Source organism: Erpetoichthys calabaricus, chromosome 7 (genome assembly GCF_900747795.2).
Source record: "Erpetoichthys calabaricus chromosome 7, fErpCal1.3, whole genome shotgun sequence".
Lineage (NCBI taxonomy): Eukaryota > Metazoa > Chordata > Cladistia > Polypteriformes > Polypteridae > Erpetoichthys > Erpetoichthys calabaricus.
The window spans coordinates 159,357,829-159,385,767 of NC_041400.2; the positions used below are offsets into that span (position 1 = coordinate 159,357,829).

At 35.5% G+C, this 27,939-nt stretch overlaps 1 protein-coding gene and 1 long non-coding RNA gene across 2 annotated transcripts in view; both read right to left on the minus strand.

The window, feature by feature from the left end:
• Positions 1-27,939, minus strand: part of LOC114654175 (sodium channel protein type 3 subunit alpha-like) — a 117,342-nt gene that overhangs the window by 62,004 nt on the left and 27,399 nt on the right. Inside the window, exons 9-14 of the mRNA XM_051929478.1 lie at positions 24,429-24,611; positions 19,979-20,249; positions 18,350-18,468; positions 14,660-14,779; positions 13,589-13,759; positions 3-119 (exon numbers count right to left, since the gene is read on the minus strand). Of these exons, the coding sequence (XP_051785438.1) occupies positions 3-119; positions 13,589-13,759; positions 14,660-14,779; positions 18,350-18,468; positions 19,979-20,249; positions 24,429-24,611 (981 nt within the window). The remainder of the gene's footprint in view (positions 1-2; positions 120-13,588; positions 13,760-14,659; positions 14,780-18,349; positions 18,469-19,978; positions 20,250-24,428; positions 24,612-27,939) is intronic.
• On the minus strand, positions 14,648-20,056 carry LOC127528837 (uncharacterized). The gene is made up of 3 exons (XR_007935438.1): positions 19,979-20,056; positions 18,350-18,468; positions 14,648-14,779 (listed from the first exon to the last, which is right to left on the minus strand). It is a non-coding gene; the product is annotated as an uncharacterized LOC127528837 (long non-coding RNA).

Here is a 27,939-nt window from a genome sequence, read left to right on the forward strand (position 1 = left end):
ACTCTCATTCCTTCCCAACGGGAAATAGCTCTCAGAGGTCTCAAGGCTCGCAGAGTTCTCAGTGATCTCAGTGAACTGAAGGCCTTTATGTTACTGCTTAGCAAACTTAACCACCCATTCTGTAGGAGAAATGTGACAGGAGAAATAAAAGAAAAATTAAATTGGTACAAAAGAGGGAAAAAAAAGACAAAATCAAGAACAGGAAAAAAAAATTAACTCAGATAGTGTTTCTAGTGTTTCCATGCGTTTTGTTTATTTATTGGTCTCCCATACATTTTTCTCATTAATGCAGTACTCACTTTTTAAGTGTTCTTGCAAAGCTCTCAGTGCTGGGACTAGATGAATAATGAACTCAGATCTCATCTTCAGATGGACGTTTTTTCTCTTTAGCGCTTTGGTCTAAAGGATATGCTATGATCCATGGGGACTTTTCTGAGGTGAACCTATAACAGCTTTATCATACCTGATCTTGTAAAGCCTGGCTAACAGAGACTTACAACTGGAGCCATGATCCAGCTACAGTAATTACCCTAAAATGGATTTCACTAATAACCTGCTGTATGTTTTTTTTTTGCTGTTTATTTTGGAAGCTAATCAAGCCTGAAATCAAGTTTTGTGCTGAACTGATTTAAAGCATATAAGCTGATAAATATTTTGTGTGTCTTTATTTGTAAACTAGAAAAAGCAATGAAATAGCAGATAGTGTTTCAGGAGGCATGTTTCACTTCATTGATGAGAACAGCAGTGCTTTGTTGTTTACGTAACCAACCAAAGTCCACCCCACCCAATTCCCCTGCCACCCCCTCAGGATGAGGAATTTATGGTGAGGGGGTTGGAGCATCAGACCACTTTGGCAAGGGTGACTGTGTTTGGACTAGAGCCTATAAGCCATCCACCGCACAGAGTGGTGGCTCTGAGGCTAGGGATATGCCCTGGCAATCGGAAGGTTGCCGGTTCGAATCCCGTAAATGCCAAAAAGTACTCTGCTCTGTTGGGCCCTTCAGCAAGGCCCTTAACCTGCAATTGCTGAGCGCTTTGAGTAATGAGAAAAGCGCTATATAAATGCAAAGAATTATTATTATTAAGGCCATAAACTGACTAAACATAGCAACTGGGAGACAAGTTGCACTTGAGCACTTTCATTGACAATTAGTCAGGAAGGGACAGGAAAATGAATTCTATTGGTCTAAAGCATAGGTTCCCAACCTTTTTTGGGTCAGAGCCCACATTTTCAAAGAGTGATTCGATAGCGCCCCCCTTGGGTGAACTATACTATACTATATATTGAAAAACAAGGACACATTTTTTAAATTATTTTATTAGAAGATATTAACAACATTGGTGTATTGCTCAAAGTATGATTAAAAATATACATTGTTAAAAAAATTTATATAATATTATTAGTGAGAGGGCTGAGCTTGGTGTGATGATACAAATTTTGCAATGTTTGGTGCCATTTTTGTCATCAGCAATCTTAAATCGCCGCAATCCACTATTGACAATCTGTTTCTTTTCATTGTTAATAGATTGTTGACCATACTAAATCCTCTTTTGGCTAAATATGATGATGGGAGACTTGTAGATCATCTAATTCATGTCACCATCAGGGAAAAGTAGTGTTTCTTCCCAATGAAGAGACCTATCCACGAAAATTAAAAGATTTGTTGTTTGGTGAAAGTGAAATCCACACGGCAGAGAAACGAAGTGGCTGGCGTATAGCACAGGCCGGGGGTTGGCAAGTGAAGCGAGCAGCGGGCAAAGCCCCCTAGTTTTTAATAAGCAGGTCCACATAAGTTTTCCTTTGAATGTGATCTGTAGGTACCGCACTGTAATTTTAGGTTTACATTTGCTCTGAAGGAATTCCGAAACAATCTGGTATTGATAAAAAAAACTTCTCACGTATTTATAGTAATGTTCAATGAACCTGCTTAGATTCGGTCCTCTACACGTGCGTTAATCTCGTAAAGACTTGCATGATCTGAGAATGCATGACTTGTGCAAACTTGTAAATATAATGTACCAATACCTACTATTTAATACGGATGGGTCTTTCTTAATGGACATTTAGAATAATTGGTTCAAACATGCGTTCATTGATTTTTAGTATTAATCACATTTTTCAGTGCGTTCTTGCGAGTATTGCCCAAGGGGGTGGCGGCTGGTCCTCAACGCCCCCTTAATATGTCTTGGACCAGAAATGCCACCTTAGATTTCTTCAGCGCCCACCGGTGGGCAGTACTGCCCCCGTTGGGAACCTTAGGTCTAAAGTATGGCTGTTTATGATTGGTTTTGAAACAGAAGCCATTCTGTACTATAATGGCCCATTGATTTGAGTTCAGTGGTAAAAATGGTACAAAGTTGGTTAGCTTGTCTTTAACTCTCTCTCTCTCTCACCATCTGGCCATGAAGAGGAGACCATGATGAAGACAACGCTGTCTTGGAAGCCATACTAACAGGCATGTGGCCTGTTTCAATACTCCATGCAAAAGCCATGAGGTAGCAAAGTAAGCCAGACTGACGATAAGCCGATAGCCACCTATGGCCGCAAGATGCACTTCTACTTAGGCTGTAAGAGTATGGTTTGCTAATATTCACATAGTATTCTGCTTCCTTAATATTTTTGGTTATTTTTATCAATAATACATAATTAAATGTGTAACTTAACTCCTGCATGGTTCCATCCATCCATTTTCCAACCCGCTGAATCCGAACACAGGGTCACACTGGAGCCAATCCCAGCCAACACAGGGCACAAGGCAGGAATCAATCCTGGGCAGGGTGCCAACCCACCACAGGACACACACACACACTAGGGCCAATTTAGAATCGCCAATCCACCTAACCTGCATGTCTTTGGACTGTGGGAGGGTACCGGAGCACCCGGAGGAAACCCACAGGGAGAACATGCAAACTCCACGCAGGGAGGACCCGGGAAGTGAACCCAGGTCCCCAGGTCTCCCAACTGCGAGGCAGCAGCGCTACCCACTGCGCCACCGTGCCACCCGCCTGGTTCGTTACTCTCTATAATTTCCTGAGGTTATATTGTAAATATAGAAGAGAAGAGGGGAGGAAGTGCTAAAGTACCTGATCAAAGAGTGGTAAGTGTATGGTATTTTAGACATTTTATTAAGGTCTTACAAAATAAAGAGTATAAAAGGGGGAAAACTGAGTCACCATTGGACCTTACATAATAAAAAAAGTTCAAAAAGAGAATAAAAATATTTGTTCATTATATAGTCCACTTATCCACTTTCAATGCTCCTGGTAGCTAGAGCATATATGCAAAAGTAGTGCCACTACAGAAAAAATGGTGCTATACAAATAATATGAGGCTTGTTTGTTTTGGTATTTAGGGGTTTGGAACCAATAGTGCTTGTTACTACAATAGTGCTTGTTTTTGCATTTTTTCCTCTGCCTATCCATCTTAATAAAAGGACTAGGTGTCTGTGTGTCTGTCAGGTTGCTATGTCTGTCATTCTAATAGACGGCGCATCACAAACAACACTGCTTTTAAGAATCCCATGCCAAATGGCATATAACAAAGTCATATACATTGCATGTTGTACTACAAATGTTAATGCTGAGGTATGCAATGATTACATAGATTTTAATATGTCTTAGACAGGTAGCACAGCTAGTATACCATGATTCCTTTAAAACAGAGAAGACTGATGTCATGACTTTATTAGAAAAATACATAGTGCATTAGGCTGCCTGTTTATATGACATCGGTCATCTTCATATTACTCACTAGGTAGTTTTTGACCGTACTGTTTGCTGGTAACTACCGTTAAATTTATTTTAAACACTTTACTAATAAGTGAAGTGCTTCTTGAAGTCATGTTAAGACATAAATATTATAGGACTTTTGTTTCAAACACTTTCAACTGTATACGATTACATTTGTCCAACTTCAAACTGTTTATGTGTGTGTGCTCCATGTTTATATGAATTCTTCTTTTTATGTCAGTCCTCATCTAATTTCTGCTGCAGTACAGAAGGATTGATGAGGCCATACAGAAAAGGCATGCTGAAGCCTGTCACTTTCTGTCTGTGGGTAGTGGAGATGAGAAGAAGCATATGGCTTCCAGGGACAATTTATTCTGAAAAGTAGTGTTTTACTGTGTTCAGATATTGAATTTGTTTACATGCTAGATGGAAACACACTTATAAAGTAAAATTACATTCTGTTATATTATACATCATTAGAAAACACAGAATTTCTAATTTTACAAACAGTTGGAATTCTAACATCTAAAAAAATGCTTTAATTGTGTACATTTCTATGCCTTCCAAATTGTAGGATTAGAGACTGTACACACAGCAGTGATCCAATTGTTTATTGGTGTTTTCCTGTCCTGTTCAATGTTCACATTTTGTGATGTGACTGAAGATATTATTATTAAGGTCACATTCCCTACCACTACGAAAAAGCAGTTCACCAACTATTAAAATTACATGTTATATTTAATTTCAGTGTGTTTTGTAAATGTAACTTTGTTTTTGATACAAACAGTAATACAGTATATCCATTCATCCATCCATGTTCTGCACTTTCTTAATCTGGAGAGCCACAAGCAGTGATGATAGTATACTGTATAGCAGGCAAGGCCAACCTTGATCCTGGAGAGCCACAGTGACTACCTTGTTTTCATTCTATTTTCGTAATTAATGACAAGTTTTTGCTACTAATTAACTTCATTTAATTTATTTGCTATTTAAGAATCAGACCCTTTAAATAAGGGCTGAGCAACATCGGTCCTGGAAGACCACAGTGGGCTCAGGTTTTTGTTCCAACCCAATTGCTTCTTGAGAAATCATTCATTGCTGATGATGCACTTATTGCACAAGTGACATTTCTCTGCTTCATTTGGTTGTCTCACTTGTTAAGATTTTGAACCTTTAATTGCTTATTTTAGTCTTAAACAGCTGTATTCATTGTTTTAAACTACCCATTATTAGCAATAAAATACAAACGACAAAGGAACCATCAGCTCTACATCTAGCTTGTAGTGGCTAGGATGTCTGTTCATCACACGAGACTCTTATGTGCACACTCACTGATAATCAGCCAGTTTAAAACCTCCAATAAACTAAATAAGTAAACATTAAGCTTTAATCTTCACCTGCAGACTAAACATGCAAACCTTAGTCATGTGGAACAAAACTGCAATATTTAAAGAAATGCACACCACACCATATAGACAGTGGCTGGGCTGAGAGCTGCACCCTAGGGCTGTGTGCATCAGTGCTAACTACTGTACCACTGTAAGGCAAAACATATTTTACCATAATCACTGTTTAGTTTTCATTATTCTTTTACTTCAAATAAACTTATGTTAACTAACTGCAAATTGTGGAACGCATATGGATATCTACTGTTTTCATACTAAAGAAAATTAAGCACGAAGAGGATTTTTATATAACAGTGTGCTGCAAAATCAAACAACCATACATATTGTAGAGTAAATGCATTGTGGTCATGTGTTGAGGTTCATCATAATTAGTACGTGCTGACATTATCACATTCGTACTCATAAGGGGAAAAATGTAAAAGCTGACCCTCACAAATACAGATATTATGGTTTCTACAATTGTCCTGAGCACTGGTGTTCCTCAATTACTAGTAGTTATATCAAGATAATAGATTTTTGTTTTCCAAGGGCTATAGTACCAAAAGAAAATAGGAAGATCAAAATCTGTACTTGCTTATCCTGTGGGTGTTCTGTTTAACCATTTGTTTTAGTCTGTACTGTTTTCAGCATTAAAGAGTCATTTACAATGTTTAAAATCTTCCACAACTGACTTGACTAATGATGAACGTGATTCTTATCTCATGAGAGAATACAGAAGTGTGGGGTAATGTGGCTCTGTATACTTTATTAAAGATTGTTTGATTTGAGATGAAAGTAGACTGTCAGCTTTTGTTTCAATTAATGTATTACATCATTAGACAGCCACTTTGTTGATTCACATAGCTTAATACTTCATAGATTCTGTGAAGTGTTTCCCCACAGGAATCAAGTCTCTATATGTGTTTTAGCAGTCAGCGGGGCCTAACTCAGAATGGTGTAACCATCTGTATAGCTTGAAGGGAGAATGCTATTTTGTTGTTGTTTCATATAGCACATAATTATTTCAAAAGTTGAAGTAAAGTAAAATTCTTTTTAATAGAATTATTCAGTTGTAATGAAAACTAATGAACAGGAAACAACTACAGTATATAGTAATATAAAAATCTGAATACCATAGAAATGGTTCACTGTATTCAAAATGAAGGAGCCAAGCCTGTCTTGACTTGATTTCCTTTACAGACATTGTTCAAATTGGAAAAAGCAAAAGGTGTTTCATTTAATTTATAAAAATGTGGTGGATAGCACAGCCACCTCAAAGTCCCAAAGACCTGGGGCCTCACGTATAATGCCATGTATAGATTTCACACTAACACATGGTATACAGACAAACCTGGAAGTGTGAGTACACACAAAAAAATTCAGATGCTTAAAACTGTGCATAAGAAAAGTTCCATGCATTTTGCCCCTTTATAAATCCCAATCAACAGCCCAACAGCCCCAACCCGACTCCTCCCAGAATAACACCTATTTGAATATGCAAATCTATATAAATTGCCCCTTCCGTTCAAATATTTTGTTAAAAGACAATGGGAAAAGCATGTATAAAAAGAAGAATTTCAGCAAACGTGAAATGGCGGTTCTGCTCAGTGAAGTGTACAAGGAAAATGTAGTATTTGCAGTGGTATAAACAAAAAAACGAAATAGATAAAGCAGCACAGCATGGGAAAGGCACTCAAAAGTTCAAATTCAGAAACAGTGCCCGAAATAAAAAAAAAGTGGTCAGATATCAAAGTCACCTTGAAAAGGTGAGTCGCAGACCACCGTCTAAAAAAAAAAGGTCTATGTCGAGATAAAAGTCGACTTTAATCTCGAAATTTCCACTTTAATCTCATAGTTTATTTTGTCATTAAAGTTCAACTTTGTAAACGTAATCTTAAAATCAAAGCTTAATTTACTTGAGTTTCTCAAACCCCATCTTAACTAAAGTAGCACAATGCTTTGTGTTTTAAGTGTTCCCTAACACAGTCATTAATCGCTATGTGCTTCTTAAATAGGTTTTCTCTTACACCAACAGGAACATACTGGCATTGTTTGCTACACAGAATACATTACATTTATGATATTACAGCACTCTGAAAATTTTAAAATCATGAAAATTATATCAAGTATACATCTTACTATTCCAACAGCACAAAGCTCCAAGAGGATATCTCTTGGAAATTTAAATCGACTGAGAAGCTAGTCATCATCATCTGTAAATACGTGCTCTCTTCTAATTCTTCCATTTACGATATCTTCTAACAATGCTAAAGGAGTCATGGTAGTTGGAATAGCTTGGCTATGCTGTGTACTATTATATTGTTACAGAATAATTATAATCAATTGCCTTTAATTTGTAAACAATATTCAATCAATTTCAGTGTATTTAATAAAGTAAGTGAATGCTTACTGTAAGTGAATCTATAAAAGAAAGGAAAATAACACAGAAACAGTAGCAATGCTTGACATTGAGTGCCGCCTGTTTGCAAAAAACTGAGCAGAAATGTGCGTACACATGGAGTGAGACAACTGTTCTTAGTATTAGTAATATCTCATGATTGCATGACACTGTAACTGATGCACTAAAAGTGTCAGTCATCAAACCATTACTTAAAATGTCAGACCTACAGTAGACCCACAAATAATTGATAGCTATAGACCCATGTCAAATTTACCCTTTCTTTCTAAAATAAATGAAAAAGTAGTCACCATTTAGCTTCAGTCACACCTTACACAACACAATTTCTTTGAAAAATTCCAGTATGGCCTCTGCACTGGTCATAGTGCAGAAACGGCACTAACGCTCTTCAGCCACTCCACCTCCCAGGTTACTCAATTGGAGTGGCCATCAGACCTTTACTATTTTCACTGTACATGCTTCCACTGGGATCTATCATAAGAAAATATAATATTAATTTTTACTTTTATGCAGATAACACCCAGTTATGCCTTTCTTTTAGACCAAATGAAGTTTCTCTGTTGTTGTCTTTAATTAGATGTGTTAGTGAATTAAAGGACTGGGCGGATGAGAACTACTTGTCTTTAGACACTGCTAAAACAGAAAGATTAATTATTATTAACACTGTTTTGTCATTATTTAACTCAATTGGAATCACCATTAGTTTTACTGAATCACCCCGCAAACTAGGCATTATCTTTGACTCTAACATGTCAATTAGAGTGCACATTACAAAATTGTCCAAAACATGTTTCTTCCATCTTAAAAATGTTGGGAAATTAAGGTGTGGGATAGTGAGAAATTAATTCATGCATTTATTTCTAGTAGGATTGACTACTGCAATGCGGTGTTCACTGGATCTTCAAATTGTTCTTTATACAGCTTTCAGTTATTCCTGGAAATTCTGCTGTAAGTATTATTACAAGAAGAAGAAGGTACAAACACATAACTCCAGTTCTTAAATCCTTATACTGGCTCCCGATTAAGTATATAGGGTAGATTTCAAAATCCTACTTTTAACATATAAAGCCTTAAATGGCCAAGGACTGCCTTACTCATGTGAACTTATCATGACTTACAAACCAGAGTGCACATTAAGATCTGAATATAGATAGATAGATAGATAGATAGATAGATAGATAGATAGATAGATAGATAGATAGATAGATAGATAGATAGATAGATAGATAGATAGATAGATAGATAGATAGATAGATACTTTATTAATCCCAAGGGGAAATATTCACAATATAGTAAAAAGTAGTAAAAAGTGTCCAGGGAACGAGTCCACATACAAGAAAGTGGTAGGAGTGATCAGTTAAATATATAAAATAGATAAAAAGGTAGAAAGATAAAGTTGTACACGGAGCTGCTGGAAAGGCTGCCATTCGCGGCGGCGCCTGAGTCATATGATTCATGCTGGTCTGCTTATGATTCCAAGTATTCACAAAATAACAGTGGGAGGTCGAGCTTTTAGTTACAGGGCCCCAAAGCTGTGGAATGGTCTGCCTGCTACTATAAGAGGTGCCTCTTCAGTCTCAGCTTTCAAATCCCGGCTGAAGACTCACTACTTCAGTTTAGCATACCCAGACTAGAGCTGCTGATTAACTGTGCATACTGCATCTCTGTTGTTAGTCATTAGTACTAAAACATAAGTAATATAATAGTAATAATTTGTTACTAATTCTCACATATTCTGTTTCTCTTCTCTGTACTCAAATGTGGCATTTGGTGCCACTGCCCTAATTTCAAGTGTGAAAGAAAAATTAACTGCTTGCAAGCTACTTAGGGTTAATAACTGACAAAGCTGTTTTGTTGTAACAGCAGGTTATTCATATAGGCATCTGCCATAAGCTGACCTAGGACAATTTCCAGTTTCTTTAGGAACGCATCTATTTGACACAGGAAAGATGAACTTTCTTTCTTTAGGGTTAATCTGACAAGTAAAAAAAAAAAGAACAGATGGCCCATTAGCGTAATATAATAAAATGCTTAAGTAAACGATATTATGCTTGATGATTAAGTAAGAGGACGGGGGAGGAAGAAGAAATTATAAAAAGCCAATCGAAACATGGAACTTTGCTCTTCTGCCTTGCAACGTAGAATCCATGTACTCATCTGTGACTGAATAAAAATCTTAATGTTTGAACTATTCCTATCTTCTCGGTGAGGGGTTCTTCCACACAAGTTGTTTGCCTGCCTAAGGAAAAATCATGTATGATAGAGGAGCCCTGGAATCATTGGGTAGAAGGGTCCATTCATCACATTGGCTGGCCCAGCACTGACTCAGCTGTGGAATGGCCAGTGGGGAGAGGCAGCTTTATGGCCGAGGTCTCCAGGACTCTGAACAAATCGGAATCCTATTATGTGATATAATCTACTCTTGCATTTTTCTCTATACTTGTACTATTACCATTATACTATTGTATTGTATTGAGGATTGCTTGTGTTCTGTTCTGTGTATTGTATTGTATTTACCCCATTTTTTGACACCCACTTCATGCCCAGCCTATCTGGAAAGGGGTCTCTCTCTGTATTGCCTTATCTAAGATTTCTTCCATTTTTTCCCTGCAAGGGTTTATTTTGTGGAGGTTTTTTTGTCTTCTTAGACAGTCAAGGCTGAGGAGCTGTCAAAAAACAGGACCTGTTTATGCCCATTGAGGCACTCCTTGTGTGACTTTGGGCTATACAAAAATACATTGTATTGTATTGTATTGTAAGATGATCTCAGGTAGTTGTGCATGGAGTATTAGGAGTATCTCATGTGAGTATTGTTTTTCCCTCAGATTTACTGGGGTTTTTTTCTGATTATTTCTCCTCAGTCTCTGGATTTTCTTCACATACTGTGTTTTATTGTTTTAGTTTTCCTTTTAGGCACAGCCTTTTTTCTCTTTTGACCATTTTTGGTTTTTTTTTTCTCTTCATTTTGATTTGTCTCATCAAGACATAATTTTCCCTCACTTAAGAGTCATCTAAGGATATTTGGGGACATTTAAGAAATTTTGAACTTAAAAAAACAATTTCCCAATTGATTTATTACACATGCCTGCACCCAGTATTTGGGGGTGGGTGTTGGGGTTGAGAGGCCTGGGGAAGGGGAGTGAAGCTGTTTTGGACAGGACAGTGCAGAATCTGGCCTGCATTTGTGGCACCTTTTGGAGGCCTCAGTCCTTTTCGTTATGTTCTGATTAATGTTCATGACACCTGCCTTTTCCTGTATGTTCTCCAAATGTCTATATTTCCATTCTGGGGATACTCCTATTACCACCATTTGCAAGGAATGCATGTTATTTGGTGGTTTTAACATGCCTCATATGGAAGAATGTAGGCATAAATCCAAGAGCATCCACTAAAGCTCTGGCATTCTACATGGGGTTGGTTCCTACCTTGCATACCCATGAGAGATGAAGATGAGGAATGTATCAATAAAACACTAAATAACAAAACATCTCCAAGCCAATTGATCCATCTCAGTGAAGCCTGACTTGGCAGCATCAGGAACCAACCTTAGACAGGGTGTCAGTCTATCACAAGGCCTTCTTATGCATGCAATCACATGGTCAATTCAGAATTTTGGATTAACCAAACATACACGTCAGGGCTACAGAGAGAAAAATATCCATGCACATACAGGAGAACATGTAAACTCCACACAGACAGCAACCAGCCACGAGTTTCAAACTCAGCAAGTTGGATCCATTAGGCAGCAGCACTGGAGATGAAAATCATTGGAGAAAAATAATCCAGCGCAGAGAACTTAAAGTAAGTAAACTTTCTTTGCTTCTTTGTTTCTGTTCTTAGTCCGCGTAAGCAAATTCTCCTTATAGTAACACAAATTGGCTTTTAAACTCTTATTTCACAGTACTGTAACCTGATTCTGATAAACAGGGTCAAAACAAAAAGCTTACTAAAGAGCATGCATGTCTGTTCAACGACAATCATTTCTTTTTTAACAGCTTAAGAGAAACAACGCACAATGAAGTAGTAAGAAACATGCCTGGGACCCACCATTCACCAATACACAGCTTTTTAAAGTTTAATTATAATCAATTCCCTAATCATATGGTCAAATAAAAAATGTTTTAAGTGAAAAAGACAGGTTGATAAAATAGAAAAATGTAGTGATTAAGTTGCTTAATCATTAATCAATAAAAATTTGCTATTATATTGTCTGTGATGATCACCATTATTAGACATTTCACAAAGCAAACAAGAATATGATAAATAAAAACATATATGTACTATGACATGTTTAGCTCTATTTTATTATCTGCCCCTGTTCCTTTGGTCCCTAAGATGCTCTGTTATATGAAATTTTCATTGCTGCTCTCTCCTGTGGTAGGTTTAAAGCATCTACTGTTCATATTTCCACTGACCCTTCACTTGACATCCATATATATTGTCCTTTCTTTTATACAGTTTTATTTAATAACTTTGCTTTTGGATCCCTATTTGTTTTTTGTTGTCCTGATAAACTGCTTTTCTCACCCAGTCTTCCTCCCTAAAATTGTGTCTGAGCTGTTTCTTCTCAAGCTGTAAAATGTTACTCAAAGTTTTCCATTTCTTTACAGTGTAAAGGGAATTGTTCCACTTCTTTTAGCTTATTTTTCTCCATATTTTAGTTCAATTAATTTATTTCTGATTGTTTGTATAGTATGGTTCCATTAACTCAGTGGATTTGGTTTAAGTTATTTAATAGGCATGTATCCTCAAATCTACAAACACATGTGAGGTGTTGCCAATGGAAAACTAATGGTGAATGGATCCATCTGCTGTTCTGTAAACTCGTGACATTCATATACTACTCTCTCGGAAAAATCCAAAGAAGGGAAGCTGATTCCAAATTAATTTTTTGTAATTGTGTACATACAGTAGCAGCTGTAAAAGGATTTCCAACCAAGGGAAGCCAGCTTGGTACATCAGGGTTGACAAAATGAATCATAAGAATGTGCAACACCTGTATTAATGTAAACTTTTACAAAAGAGCTGAGCTGATTTTCCATAATATAAGGAAACACAATAGTTTTTTCATATTCAGGCTAGCCAGATAAATTAAAAAAGAGACAACTAGTACCAACCCCAAGCTTGTCCTGGACTTTTTAATATATTGACATGAGAACAAAATGTTTTTATGGTCTTTATATATTTTTACAAACTGCTTATTTCTAGGACACTGAGTGGGAATACTGTTTGTATATTTGTGATGTAGAAGAGCCACCATTTGACCTTAATTGACTTAAACATACCAATACTCTGGCAACTGAGATTTGTTAGTCCAGTCTACTTAACCTGTAATGCTGTTAGGAAACAGCTGGAAACAGGAGTGCCTACAGAAAACCAGGAAAACATGCTGACTCTCGGCAGATGATGCCTGCACTATGATTTGAAACTAAGAATCTGAAGCTATGAGGTGACAGCACTGGCAGGAAGAAGGGGACATTTTAGGTTACGTTGATAGATCAGTGTGTGATTGATATCACAAGTTCCTTTTAGTCCTGCGGTGGATTGGCACCCTGCCCGGGATTGGTTCCTGCCTTGTGCCCTGTGTTGGCTGGGATTGGCTCCAGCAGACCCCCGTGACCCTGTGTTCGGATTCAGTGGGTTGGAAAATGGATGGATGGATGGAAGTTCCTTTTAGGTTTACTAAGATTTTACTATAAACACAATAATAACCCTCAGTGCTACAATAAAGTAAGTAGCAAATCAGCAAAAGAGTTTTCTGAATTTCAGAATTCCTAAACATCTGAAAAAGCACAACAAAATACAAATCATTAAAATACAGTAATTCCTTCCAGGACTTGACACTATAAAGATTAGTTGATCAGTATGGATCTGCTTTCTGAATAACGGCAATCTTGCCTGGGTCAAATATGATTAACAAATATGCAGAAAGATGTTAATGCCATTGTTGGTGTTATGGCTAATAGTTACCTACAGAATTCATGAAATACATAATTGGCAACTGAATTTGGAATGGCAGCAATGTTACAGAATGATTATGAGCATCACATACCACAACCAGAAGAAAATCCAAGAGTGTCCATACATTAGTGAAATACTGAACTGCTCCAAGCCCAATTAGTTTCAGAAGCATTTCCAGATTGAAGAAGGCGGTGTAAAAGTAGTCAAGGTATTGCAATATTTCTTGAATCTTTGCATTGTTGTGTGTGTATTTGTCATCTAAGGCCTAAAAATAAATAATTAAATTAAAACAAAATTTAAGAAAACAACAATAATGTCATACATTAAGGAAAAAGATATGTTAAATTGCAATCTATCTATCTATCTATCTATCTATCTATCTATCTATCTATCTATCTATCTATCTATCTATCTATCTATCTATCTATCTATCTATCTATCTATCTATTATATAAGCTGTACATACTCCCATAGTTTCTAATGTTTTCTGTTGCTTTCCCTTTTTCAGATGCTCTCTCCTAATCTTACAGGTGGTCATCTGAGCTCAGAAATTGTAAAATATTCTTATATTTTTATGATTACAATTGTGAGGTAGACATTGTATTGTTCACAAGGGTTGGTACAAGATATAGAATGTGATTCTCTCAAACAAATGTTTCCTATCAATGAAATAAGTCATTGGTGTGAATGTACAATCCAACAGCTCAAACCTCTAATAAAAGGATATATTAAACATTCTTTATGAGTTAAAAGCATTTTGGATTCTGTTTCATTTGTCTCATTATTATATACAAATTATCTAGCTGTAGAAGGTTTAAAATATTTTAAATAAATTTAAACACATTTCAACAAAACAATTCATTCAAATTATGTGACCCAACTTGAACATCACTTCCCTCTAGACCCAGATAGTTATTAGATCCTCAATTACACTCACCAGTGTGACTGTGCTTACAAGAATGACAAACAAAACGATCCCATCAAAGATTGTGTTATTCACCAATTTATACACCATTGCCCTCAATGAGTTAAATATTTGGCCTGCTGCTGCATCAGTACTTGAACTAAGACAGACACACATCTTAGAGAAAATGCTTGGACAGCATGGTTTCATCTTTCCAGTGCCTTCTTTTTCTTTTTCTTGGTTTCCTTGTTCTTGACTCACGTTATGCTCCACTTTTGCATTTTCTGGTATTTTTTTGCCAGTGTTTATTGGGCCTTTTCCAATAGCAGAATGGACAATTTCTATTTCAGGTTCTATGTGAGCTTCCTCCAATGTTTCAGGCTGAAAGGAATAAAACAATTAGTCGTCCAAGAAACAAATAGTAAGGCAAAAAGATCAACATCAGCATTCTATACAGTGCTTATTCTGTGATGTGTTGGCCACTGTCCTGCTTCAGTGTATTTATTTTTAAGTCATGCATTTCAAGCACTATAATTACACATTAATTGCAGTATTCTAAGAGCATTACTGACAAAAGCAACCAAAAAAAGGTTTGAGTCATATGTTGTTAATATTTTACAGAAATTATATGTTTGTAAGAATGAAAGAAGAAATCAATAAATTAATGAGTTGACAAAAAAAGAATGAATGAATGATATTTTAATTCTTTAGATTTCTTTAGATTTCCAAATAATTCTTAAATCATTCTTTTTATCTAGTACTATTTTAGCCATTTAACGAGTTATGTGTAAGGTTGTCAGACAAGAGTGATTTTACAATATAAGAACAATTTTTATGATAACTGGCCAGTCCCATTTGATTCAGTTTATGTCTAAAGCAATGAATCTGAACTAAACATACCCTATATACTAAAATTAAATAAACTTTGAAATGCATATGTCCCTGTACTGTGAGAGAAGAAGAAACAGCATAACACCTGTATGTCATGCAAGGAATTGCTTGTTTCCAGTTATTTAACAAGACCATAAAGATTCAGTGTTTATGTATCCTCTGTACAAGATTCAAAAAGCTTTAGAAGAGTTAGGCGCCATTTCATTGTTATAACTTGAACAACATGGCCAGCAGTCCTCATGCCCTTTGTGATCCTAAGTAGATAATTCATATCTTTTTTAAGACTATTTTTAAACACACAGTAGTTTTGCTTTTCTCTAATTTCAGAAATGTAACTATATTGACTATCGACCATGTACATGTATTTGTTGGATTCAATTTGCAGTGAAACAGTTGCAAAATGCCCAATTCAAAGTTGTAACAGTGACAGAGAGGGCATTAGAATAGTAGCATACGAGGTGAGACACAAAAATAAGCAGATTGGTAAAAAAAATAGATGTATTGATGAATTACAGCATTCTAAACATTGTCACCTTCTATGTACTCCCAATCCCGATCTCTACACTGCTCCATACGTATCTTCCATTGATGTAAAGCTCTTTAACAGGCTTGCTGTTTTTGTCTTCACTTCATCCATTGAAGAAAAATGTGTTCCCTTCAGGTCACTGGGTCCTGTCAGCTCTCCATTAAAGCATCTTTATCATGTATTGCATCTATAAAGCCTACAGCATTGTGGAGCACCACTCGCACCCCACTCCCCCAAACCATTTTCACCCGGTAGAAGGTTTTATACTATCCAGACCAGTTCTGCCAGGTTCTGCAAATGCTTTTAACACTTGGCTGTCCAGACTCTCAACTCTGTGCCACCCCCTACCCTCAGAGTGTCTGCCATGTAGCTTATTTACAGTATATGCAGTACATTTGTTACATTTGTTACTACTGTTGGGTTTATTATTAGTTATTGTTATTTATTACTGTTTATTACTATCTATTCTATTACACATTATTAAATTATTTATTATCTATATATAGTATAGTATAGTATAGTATAGTATAGTATAGTATAGTATAGTATAGTATAGTACAGTTCTTTACTTGTCTTGCACTTGTCCTAGTTTTCTATATATGCTGCAGTCCTGGGAAATATTATTTTGTGACATTGTATGCTACAGTACGGTGTATGGATGGTATGACAATAAAGCCAGTTGATTTGAATTGACTTGCTATTTATAACAAAATTACCTGTTAAAGGCAAGAGCAGCTAAAATGCTTTGAGTGATAGAAATAGCAATTCTTTTAAAGCTAAAATAGAAACAAAAATGTCTTAAAACTAGAACTAAAAGAAAATGAGAAAATAATTAGCTTAGTTTTGAATTCCACAACACTTGTCTTTGTGCATAACATACTTACTGTACAATCGTGCTTAGTTGCCAGTATATTCAATCAGCTGTAATATTAGCTTAGACAAGGGTGCTGACTAGTGCACATGAATGTGTGTGACCGCATACTATCTACTGTTACACTAAGCCCCTATATTAACAAATGTACCTCAAATGGCATTAGATCATTGATCACATATAGCATTTGTAATATAGTGAAAAAGGCAGCTAAAAAATATATAAACATTAAGTAAATTATGCAGTCACTCATTGCCCAGGAAAGTCTATTCAAATCAAACTGCTTGGATTGAAACAACAACTACTCACATTTAGAATTTCAGGGTTTTCAGATGATAAAAGACAACACAGAAAAACACAAAACAGAACTGGGTAGTAACATATTCCATCTACTCTTTAACTTGTACTTAAGAAACTTTCTGAAAAAACATACAAGGTGACAATATACTGTATCAACAGTGTGAGGCTCTCTTTTTAAAAAAATTGCTAGATTTAACAGAAAATTTCAAAATTTCATGATAAAAAACATTAATCAAGGAAGGAGATTTGAATATAAAACAATTATATATATAATTGTCCTCAAAACTATTGAAATTGTCAGAAAAAAAATTGAAATGATTGAAAAGATGTCAGGTCATTGAAAGGAACTACTCTGGGCATCTCTCTCCTAGGAGGATTTGTTTTGCCGATGTGCTTGCTTAATTTCTGCATTAGTGGCGGGAGGAAAAGTAAAAGGGATACTGTTTTGCTGATGTGCTGGCCTCGCTTCTGTTAGTAGCGGCTAAGCTGGTTTTCTGTTTCCTCGGAGGTGGAGCCCTTACCCCAACTTCACCTCTCACTTTCAGGCTGGACAAACACACATACTTCCATGTGTAGATGTTTATATATAAGATATATACTGTATACAGTATATATATATATACAGAATACCATAGACAGCACATATTAAACATGTTTCAGACATTTCAAATATTTAATCATTTGGATTTAATTAGATTATCTTGTCAAATAACTAAAATAATAAATAAATAGTTTATAGCTAGAAGATATTTAACTGAGTGGTGCAGAGATTAGTGCTAATGCCCCTCACCTCCAAATTACCAACGCTATATGATGCTAAGTGTAACAGTTTCTTGTAAATGCCACTATGAGATAGCAGCCCTGTGTGAATCAGAAATCAATCAGGGACTTTGTCTAGAAGTAACGCAAACATGGAAAGTAAAGGCTACCTGCTTAAGGGCTGGTGAATTTAGAGATTAAAGGTTTGTTATACAAGGCTAGCTGGTAGGAGAAAGGGAAGCCCAGACTTTACAGAGACAACAACAGGGATAGGAGAAGAGAATGGCTAAGCATTTGTTGGCACTTTAGAAAGATGAAAATAAGGGTGAGAACTTGAATAGAAAGGTACCGATGTGGGAGCAGATTTGTTTGGTTATGTCATTTACTTTGTTAATTTGTGTTCCATTTGTGATACCAAAACCCCCCCGACAAACCCCGACGTTTCTGTTTCCTAATTAAAGCCTGATATTTCAGACTCTGCCTGGAACTATTTCAAATGAGAAAGCAGTAGACATTCTCATTTACTACTGCCTTTTGAGTCAATTTGCCTTAAAATAAAAATACATGAACAAAAATGACCTCTTGATTTGTAAGGATACAATACCACAATAACAGCCGATCCATTTTCATATCTTCTGCAGTGAGCGCTAACTGTGGGGATTTCATTTTGAGATGGTACACTTGCAACTTGAGCCTTAGGGTTTTGGTCAACACAAGTAATTCCTAACAAAGATATCACAAAAGATACATTACAAGTGAATTTAACAATGATTAACAATTAAGATTTTTTTAATAAAGCAAAATAATGACATTAAAAGAACTTACTCAAATGTACTTCACTTACCTAAATAAACAACTTTTATCTTTCGGACTAATATATTACGGCATTTATTCTATGTATGAAAATATATTTATGCATTCTGAAAGATGTGAGTTTTTTTTTACTTTAAATTTTTCATAAGTTTATTATATCTATCATTTTTTGATTAATAATGCAATCCTTAAACATAATGTTATAAAACTCTTTCTGCTGACTCTGCAGGCAAAATATGATCAGCACTTTGGAATTTCTGCTGCAGTATGGCGCACTATCCTGCATCAGTGGCTTCATCTATAATGCCGATGTTGCATTACTTGACTTCTAGTCAGAAGGGATGTGAGACGTGATGGCTGCCATTGCTGATATTGTCACTGGATCATGTTAATTTAACACAACCAGAAGTTGCCAGGCATGTCAAATGAGACTGTGTGTGATGACTTTCCTGCAATTTACAATTGTTGGAAGCTCATCCCTTTCTTTGAAAAACAATAATGTGCTGCCTGACATACAGAGGGCCAGTGTGAAAGGCTTAAAGGTAAAAGGAGTTCAGTTTCAGTCACATCCTTTTTCCATTCTGTCATGGTATGTAAAACACGAGTCCTTATGCAGACAAACATTTCTACTTTTTGTGAGTTCCAAAACACTCATACTCTTTATTTCTCATTGCTACATTATTTACATTATACTTCTGGGTGAGCATTCATTGTTTGTCAGCTCTCATACACAGAAACCACCCCTATGACTAAAGACATAATCAAACCATTCTAACTTTTGTCAAGGTGAGTCACTGGCTATGTCACGTTACATGACTAAAAGTCAAGAAAATGTGCAGTGACTTGCTCTAACTCACTAATATTATTATAGAAGAAGTTTGTGCCTGAAAATCATTAGGGACATCATCTAATATGATATGGGTTATCTGTGTTCTTGTTTTGGGTTAATCTTTCCACTATAAATCACTTTCACAACTGCTGTGGCAGTGACGTTGATACCATTTATGAACCCGTACAAGACTGTAAAGGATCTAGACAGAGGAAAAAAACTTGACATGCTGGCATAGATTAGAAACAGCAATAGGCAATTACAAATTAATGTTCAGGAAAAACATAATGCTGGAATAAGCACCTATAACAAATATAGTTAAGAAAAGATGAAAGTGTTTAGTCAAGATGAAATATAATTGTAAAAAAATCCACTAAGAGAGTTAATGGGAGGTGAAAATAAAACTGTATATTGTATTGGAATTTAAAGTGAGCCAAAGATAGTGGCTGACAAATGATTTTGCAGCAACAGCAAGAAAAAATCAATGTTCACATCTATTTCTATTTTGTTAGTCTGATTATAAAAGATGTGGCTGTCCTACAAATTATGCTATTAAAACAGCAAAGATCAAAAACCTCTAAAAAATATTACCTGTACTGGTATTTTGCTCTCCCTGAGATTTTGCATTTGGACTTGTACCAGATTGCAGTTGTAAGAGTTGTGACAGCTTGACATTACTTCCTTCTACTGCCTCATTGGGTTGAATTTTTGCAGAGTGATGTTTGCTGAACCTTTTCAGCTTAATCACAGTTAGAAGCTTTTTAATGTGTGTTGACAGGGGAGGAGAATTGTTGCTTTCTTTTGCCGTTAGTGTATCTCCGGAAAAAAAGTTAAGTAGCAGAGCCAAAAACAGATTTAGTACCTAAAAAGTGAAAATAAAAATTATGAAACCCCTTAAGATTTTGTTTATTTACATTTGAATGGCTGCTTTTGACTTATGTGATTTAATGCACATGCAAATTGATTTTCAGTCAATATGAGGCTACATTAAGATTTTATATAGTGAAAGAAGCCAAGCAAAATGACACCTTTTATTGGCTAACTAGAAAGATTAGCCAATAAAAGGTGTCATTTTGCTTGGCTTTTCTCTACATTCATAATGGCTAACACGGTACAACACCCTAGTACTACATATAGTGAAAGAGAAATTCTGCGACTCATAGTACCTCTAATATGCCATTTTTACTTGAGAAAACAACTTTTTAAATCAGATCAGTCCTTTTGGCAGATATGGCTTATTTGAGAAGTTTATCACTAAGATGCTACAGTACACAAAAAAATTCTTAAGGGGCTTCTACCACTCTGAAAGGTCAGTAAATGCATTAATGAACAGTGTCACATTTAATGGCAAAAATATTGCATCATGCATTCAATTGTCCTGGAAAGCTGCATTGTGAATTAAAGCTACGTTGTTAATCCAACTACAAAACTGCTGAAATTTACAGACTAATTTCTCAACCTTACCTGTATGATCCAGAATTCACTGATAAGAACCTTAAACAGATCAAAGGTCAGAGAAAAAAGAAAGAGAACTGGGGAATCGGAGAAGTGAAGAATTTAGAGCTTGTAAATATGACAAGGTTCTGGATATTTGGCAATCGGTTTGGTATTTGTGGAAAAAGTAAAATAATGCCTAAGAACAAAGAATGCCACCTTCTGTCAACAAATCCATTTTACAGCACAAGACCACCATTTGTGTTCATGATAGGGAGTTCTCACATTTTCCAAAATTAAAGTACAGTAAGAAGTGACTGAAGGCAGATAATCTGTTATGACTGGTGAGAACCTTCTATGCAAGAATTCTCAAACTGTATTTTAAAAAGTGTGGTAGAAATACATCCATCCATCCATTTTCCAACCTGCTATATCCTAAGACAGGGTCATGGGGATCTGCTGGAGCCAATCCCAGCCAACACAGGGCGCAAGGCAGGAACAAATCCCGGGTAGGACGTCAGCCCGCCCACACACTAGGGACAATGTAAGATCGTCAATGCACCTAGCCTGCATGTCTTTGGACTGTGGGAATAAACCAGAGCACCCGGAGGAAACCCATGCAGACACTGGGAGAACATGCAAACTCCACACAGGGAGGACCCGGGAAGCAAACCCAGGTCTCCTTACTCCTTACTGCGAGGCAGCAGCACTACCACTGCGTCACTTGTAGAAATACAAGTATCTTATTTTCAAGATAATCAAAATGGTAGTTAGGATCTTGCAAATGTTGGGATTACTCGCACGAAATAGCCAAAGCAATGTGATTCCTTGAAAAACTGCCAGAGAAGCAAGCATAACTCCCACCTCACAGCTCTAGAAAAGGTGCACAGAAAGGCAACCTAGCTTACACTTGAGTGGTTGGCTTTGGCCTACACCAGGATAAAATGCGCTTTTTATGTATAAGCCAGAGTTGCTTTCTGCATTGTCCCTTGTGTTTTGTGGGTGGTTCCCCAACAGGAGGGACCACCTGTCAATCTCCATTGAGGGACTGCCCTAGCACTATAAAGGCTCATGGGAATTGCAGTCCCTCCGTGGTGCATTGTATGTGCTTGGTGGTTGGTGATTTTTTTCCGTTTTGCTATTTGCTTTGTATTTACTGTTTTTCTAACTCTTTTGTTTCTGATTTTGTAATTCTGATTTCTGGATAATATTTTTGGATTTGTTTGTTAGGATTGTCTTGTTGGCCAATTCTTGTTGCCTCATTTTTTTGCATTTCAAATTTTTTTAAATAAATTCTCTATTTTATAAAGATTCCTATGGAGCACTTTCTGCAAGCTGGAGATCATGGTTATCCCACTTGCAAAGCTTATATATGATTGTTTTAGAACTATCAGGTATATTTCTTGAACTTTAAAGCAAAGCATATTTTGGCATGGTGTAGGAAAAAGCCAGCCAGTAGATTGAGAGCTCACACTGCCTTTGGGTGCACCCTTTCTTAACAAGCATTTGGGAATTCTGCTCTGCTTCAATAGCTATTCATGGAGGCCTTACACATCTTTTGCCTATTTTGGGCGAGTGGATGACTATAGTGCTTGTCACTCAAAGTTCAAAAATACACTGAAAATATCCCACTAGGGAGAGGATCACTACCAACCCCTGGCTTGTACAGAGCAAGGAAATGAACAATCTTTATAAAATGAGGAATTGTTTGAAGAAATAAAAAACTTAACATGAACAAAAAATAAACAAAAAAACAAAAACTTGGCTAAAAGATAATCCAAAGCTAACAATTCCCAAAGTGAAATCTGATCAAATAATCCAATAAACATACTAACATATGTTGAGAAAACCTGAGATTAAAACGAAAGAAATACAATACTCACATAACAAGCAGAATCCACCAGAGTACATTCAAATGAACTAGGGCAGTCAGACTGAATGTTGCTGTTCAAATACAATTCAAATTTATTTAAAGAAGGTCTTATTCAAAGGCAAAAGCTGGCATTCAATTATAAAAGTACTTGGCTTTGAGTTACTCCAGACATGCAATGCAAACTGGCAGTATTTTACTGATCTGCTTTTGCACTTCACTTCCATTATCAGTCTTTTCGTAATTTTGAATGGCTAGCTTGTAATGTTCATTAGTAACAGTCAGACCCCTTGACAATGCAACTTTTTTTCTTCTTTTTTTCATCCTACTGCTCTGCACTTTGATCTACATGTGTACTTGGAGTAGTTTTTCTAAACGCTTCTCTGGTGCCTTGAAAGTATCATTTTGTATCTGATTTTGTCCCATTCACTCTTAAACCTGAGATCCCTGACTGTCTAATGGTAAGACTTTCTCATTAAAGCAAATGAAAAATAAATGTCATAATTCTGATTTTTGTTTTATCACAATGATTTAAAATTCCCACTTCAAAGAGCCTTGTCAATATGGCAGCCAGCACTTTGTGTCCATAATTAGTCTCTGTCTTATCGTGGCTATTGATTTTGATAATTAATACCTCAAACAATGGAGTGTTATTATAAAATATTCAGACCACTTTTATTAAAATATTGCTACATCAGTTAAGGAGAAAACAGTAGACAGATTGTACAGACCCTGACTTGATACTGTGTGTGACTGGCTTAGTATTCTGATTGAAATAAACAGTACCTTATCTCTGCCATGGGATACCTCTAAAATACTAAAACAAGTCTGTTTTCTGCCTGTGTGCTTCTTGCCTTCTCTTTCACTTTGCTCGACTTGCTAACTGACACAGATTCCTATTGATCCTTGTCAGGGCAGCAAGTGATAAAATCTTTATGAGCCACATGTACTGGTACCACAATTCACTACATTATTATTCATATCTTTACTTTTTTGCTTTTTACTTGTGGTTCTTCTGTAAAGCATGAAGTGCTTATGTTGCCAATGTTGCATATGTCCCGTTAATAGCACTCAGCTTGTGTCCTGCACTACAAACATATTGCACTTTGTCTTACTACTGCAAGGACAGCTGTGAGAAATAGGAAGCAGGGTTGGTGTGAAGCTCAGGGGAACACACTTTTTGTGAATGCACAGGACATCTCCATAGCAAAGGCAGAGTGACAGAGGTGAGGGATAGTGCCTCTGCACCAAAATGGCTGAGTGGTTTAAGACTTGGTCATCCAAAAAGAAGAAGACAACATGCACATACCCACCCCTCTACAAAAGACAGTATGAAGAATCTGTTATAAAAATTCTTTCCAACTTCATAAACATATCTCTAACATATGAAAGGCATGTTTTCTAAAATCTTTATGTTTTAAAGTGGACATATTAAGTGAGTTTTAAGACTGTTGTTTCATGTGTTTTTGGGTGTCACACTGGCTGCAATTAAAAGCCACTGAAGGAGACTTTTTTAAAATTTATGAATACAGTTTAACGTAACAGTACAAGGGTCTGGGGATATTGAATGTATGACACAGCAGTGCAAAAACACTGATTTCAAAAATATATAACTTATTCATTAATACACATGATATTATGGTTTATATAGATGTTTATTTTATTCTTTTAGTACTTTAAAAATTAATAACATAAAAAGTATTACATTTCCCGAAAAAACAATATAAACATACTTACAAGAAAGTTTCCTATGATGTAAGTGGCAAAGAAAAGAGGAATACAAAAGTATATCCTTGAACAACGCATACAGTCATAAAGGGGCTCTACCCACTCGCCACAAATAACTCGAAAAACCATCAGGAATGATTTGTAGAAACTCGTAAAATTCCAACGAGGGACTTGATTATCAGGAAAGGCAGCCTACATTAGCACATTGTAAAAAAAATGTAGTAAATATCAGGCTTTACCAAATGAAATGATACATACACAAGTCTATTAAAAGCACACTTGAAAACAGTTGTAAATTTTTTTCTCAAGGGTCTACAATATTTAAAGAACTACAGGGGCAACCAAGATTTTCGCAAAATTCCCTTCCTGTTACACCATTCATCTCTAATTGAATTTTCATAATCAACTAACTCAAACTTAATGTAATTAAGCAAAGTAGAACAAGCTATCATTTTTAACCAACTAACTAATTGTCTACTAAAATATCAATTCATTTTGTGTCCTAGAACTTTTCAGATTGTTTAATTTTTGATGTGGATAAATTAAGTGATGGAGTGATACAATTTAATGAGTCATTATTCAGTTAAAAATGATGTGTTGTGTTTGCTGCAAAATGGACAATTAAAAATTCTGAGCTTCAGAAACAATTGTAGAAGATTTATTTAGAGAAGCAAATCAATTTGGATTCTCTTCAACGACTAAGTTGAAAACAGCAGTAGAAGCCTGAGCCTCAAACGCAATGCCGCTCCATTGATCTCAATTGGAATAAGTGGGCCTTAGAATGTTATGTTATGTGATTGTATGTAAAGTATGAGGACTAGTCAAAAAGTCCTCATTCCTAATGCATGATTCATTCACCAAAAACATACAGAAATTGGAAGCAAAAAAAGAAAGAATATAGAAAAAAAGCAAAAAAAAATCAATACAATATTCACTCTCTTGAGTGCCACAAGCATTCTCTATTTCAGTCTTTTCTGCAAAGAGGCTCAATACTTTCCTACAGTTCTTCTAAGGTACACAGATTATGACCTTTTCTTGATTAGTCTGGCTCAGGAAAATTGAGAAATTAAACTTGCTGTAACAAGTTGCAGAAAGAAAATATGAATTGTTGAGTTCAACAATGAAAATGTATTGCTTTAGTGAAGAAAAAGCATTATAATGTGTGTGAATGACACATACAGAGTAATAACCATCAATCATTTTTAATATCATCTGCATGAGTTAACTCACTTTGTATAGACATGTTTAAAATAAAAAATATAAAAAATTCAATAATTTAAACTCCTGTACATTGCCAGAACAAATCAAAGACATCAGTGAAATACAATGTTCAAATTTACAGTTTTTCATAATCAAAGGAATGAAGCATGACCCTTAAGAAATATACACTTGGAAAGATTTCTAAAAAAAATAAATGAGCATTATTTAAGAAAAAATGCCTACATTCTCAAACCCGCTTAATCTAATTTAAGGTCTCAGGATTCCACAATTTTCCCAACAGCACTATTGATATGTTAATAAATATAAGAGTGGAAAAACAGAATCTGTACAGAGGACTAATTAAAAGAAAATGACAATATGAGACTCTACAAAGAAATTAAGTTGTTTAATGTACCATTTATTTTTTCATAAAGGTACTGAATATTCAAAATATTTATTACGCATGTTAAATGTTTCATTTTCACGTATATAAAAACAGCAATCACATAAATCTCTCTATTATAATAAAATAATTTTGCGACGAGACGAAACTTTTTGGAAGACGAGATGAGACTTTTTGGAAGATTTTTTCAAGTCCCGCGAGTTGAGATCTTGGCCATGAGATTTTTCCAAGTCATGCCCTCCTCTCAATCATTTGCAACAAACACAGTAATCTCACCTCTCATTCATGTGAATGCTTTTGACAGACACATTTTCTGCTCTCTCAGCTCTTATAAATTTTAATGTTTTCCTCACTTTAAGTTTCCAATTAAAGAAGACGTATTATGTCCAAATCCTATTGAAAAATTTCATCCCAAAGGGTTATCAACAGAAGAAATAAGTACACGGGCAATCCTAGCAGCGAGACACGATGAAGTCAAATGAATTAACGCCAAAAATGTAGATCAGTTACACGGCAAATTGGTTAAATGCATATCAATAGACAATGCTGAAACAGTTGGTGGTGATCATGCATAAGATGAAAACATCAACTTACAATATCCCGAAGAATAACTACACCTGTTAATACCATCCGGTCTTCCACTGCACGAATTACTGTAGAAAGAGGGATGTATCCAAAAAAGGTAATGTAGTACATCTTCTGCGGATAACATTATACAACAAAGGAGATCTTGATATGCCATTTGTATTAAAACGTTAACAGTTTCCCATTAGAATAGCTTTTGCAAAGACAATTAACAAATCCAAGAGCCAAACATTCGAAAAAGTCGTTTTATTTAATAGAGAGAAAGAAACGAAATTCAATCACAGTCAGTTATACGTTGTATTGTCACGATGAAAGTTCAAACACAGAATCAAAATTCAAAGCGATATTGACGAAAATTTAATTCAAAAATTGTTTTACAGTAAAAGTGTAAGTTTAAAATGTACTTGTGTGTTAATTTCAAAGCCAAACAGAACAAAATCATATTATCAACAAATAACTCTAACGCAACATGTAACATAATTTACTTTCAAATTATTACGTTTTACTCTTTTTTAATATGGTTAATTACTCGCTGTAATGTAAAATAGTTCTATTATGCATATGTAACAATTCCCATGAAAATAAAAATCTGTTTAAATTGTACAACCGCATCCTCATACACGAGCGACAGGACTGCAAAGAGGCTAGCGCATAGCATACAGGCCCAGGGGTTTGCAAGCGAAGCAAGCAGGGGGCAAAGGCTTCTTTATTAAAGGTTCTTTATTAAAGGAATTTTGGGTGGTTTCAATTATCAATAGTTGGCTATCAATTAACCATGTAAAGGTCTGTAAATGGTGATGAAACATCTTTGCAGAGCTCAGTCTATTTATGTAGTGATTTTAAAATATTTGTAAGCAGGACAGAAACACATCAGTATAATGTTTTATTTTTATGGATGTTTTTAAGAAGCTAACCTATTTATTTTCAAAGTTATTTTCTTTTTATTCATGGATGTTTTTAAAAAGCTATCCTATTAATCTTTAAAGTTGTTTTCTTTTTATTAATTTAGGTACACTGTCTTGTAAAAACTTAAGACTTTAGGGACTTTCAAAACTTGACTTGATGTTTTTTTGGAAGAAATAAGTGGATAGAACTGGCGAGCTTTGTTGGACTGAATGGCCTGTTCTCATCTAGATTGTTCTAATGTTCTAACAGAAACATTTCTCTAAGTTTTCACCTTCTCTAAGAATAAAAAATATTACTAGAAACAACTTAAAATAAGAAATGTATTAAAATTGTGATATGTTACCATGCTACAAAGAGGTTCTAATTAGTCGTATTAAAAGAAAATGTCTGATTTGTTTAAAATGACATTTTGGTAATGCACCTATT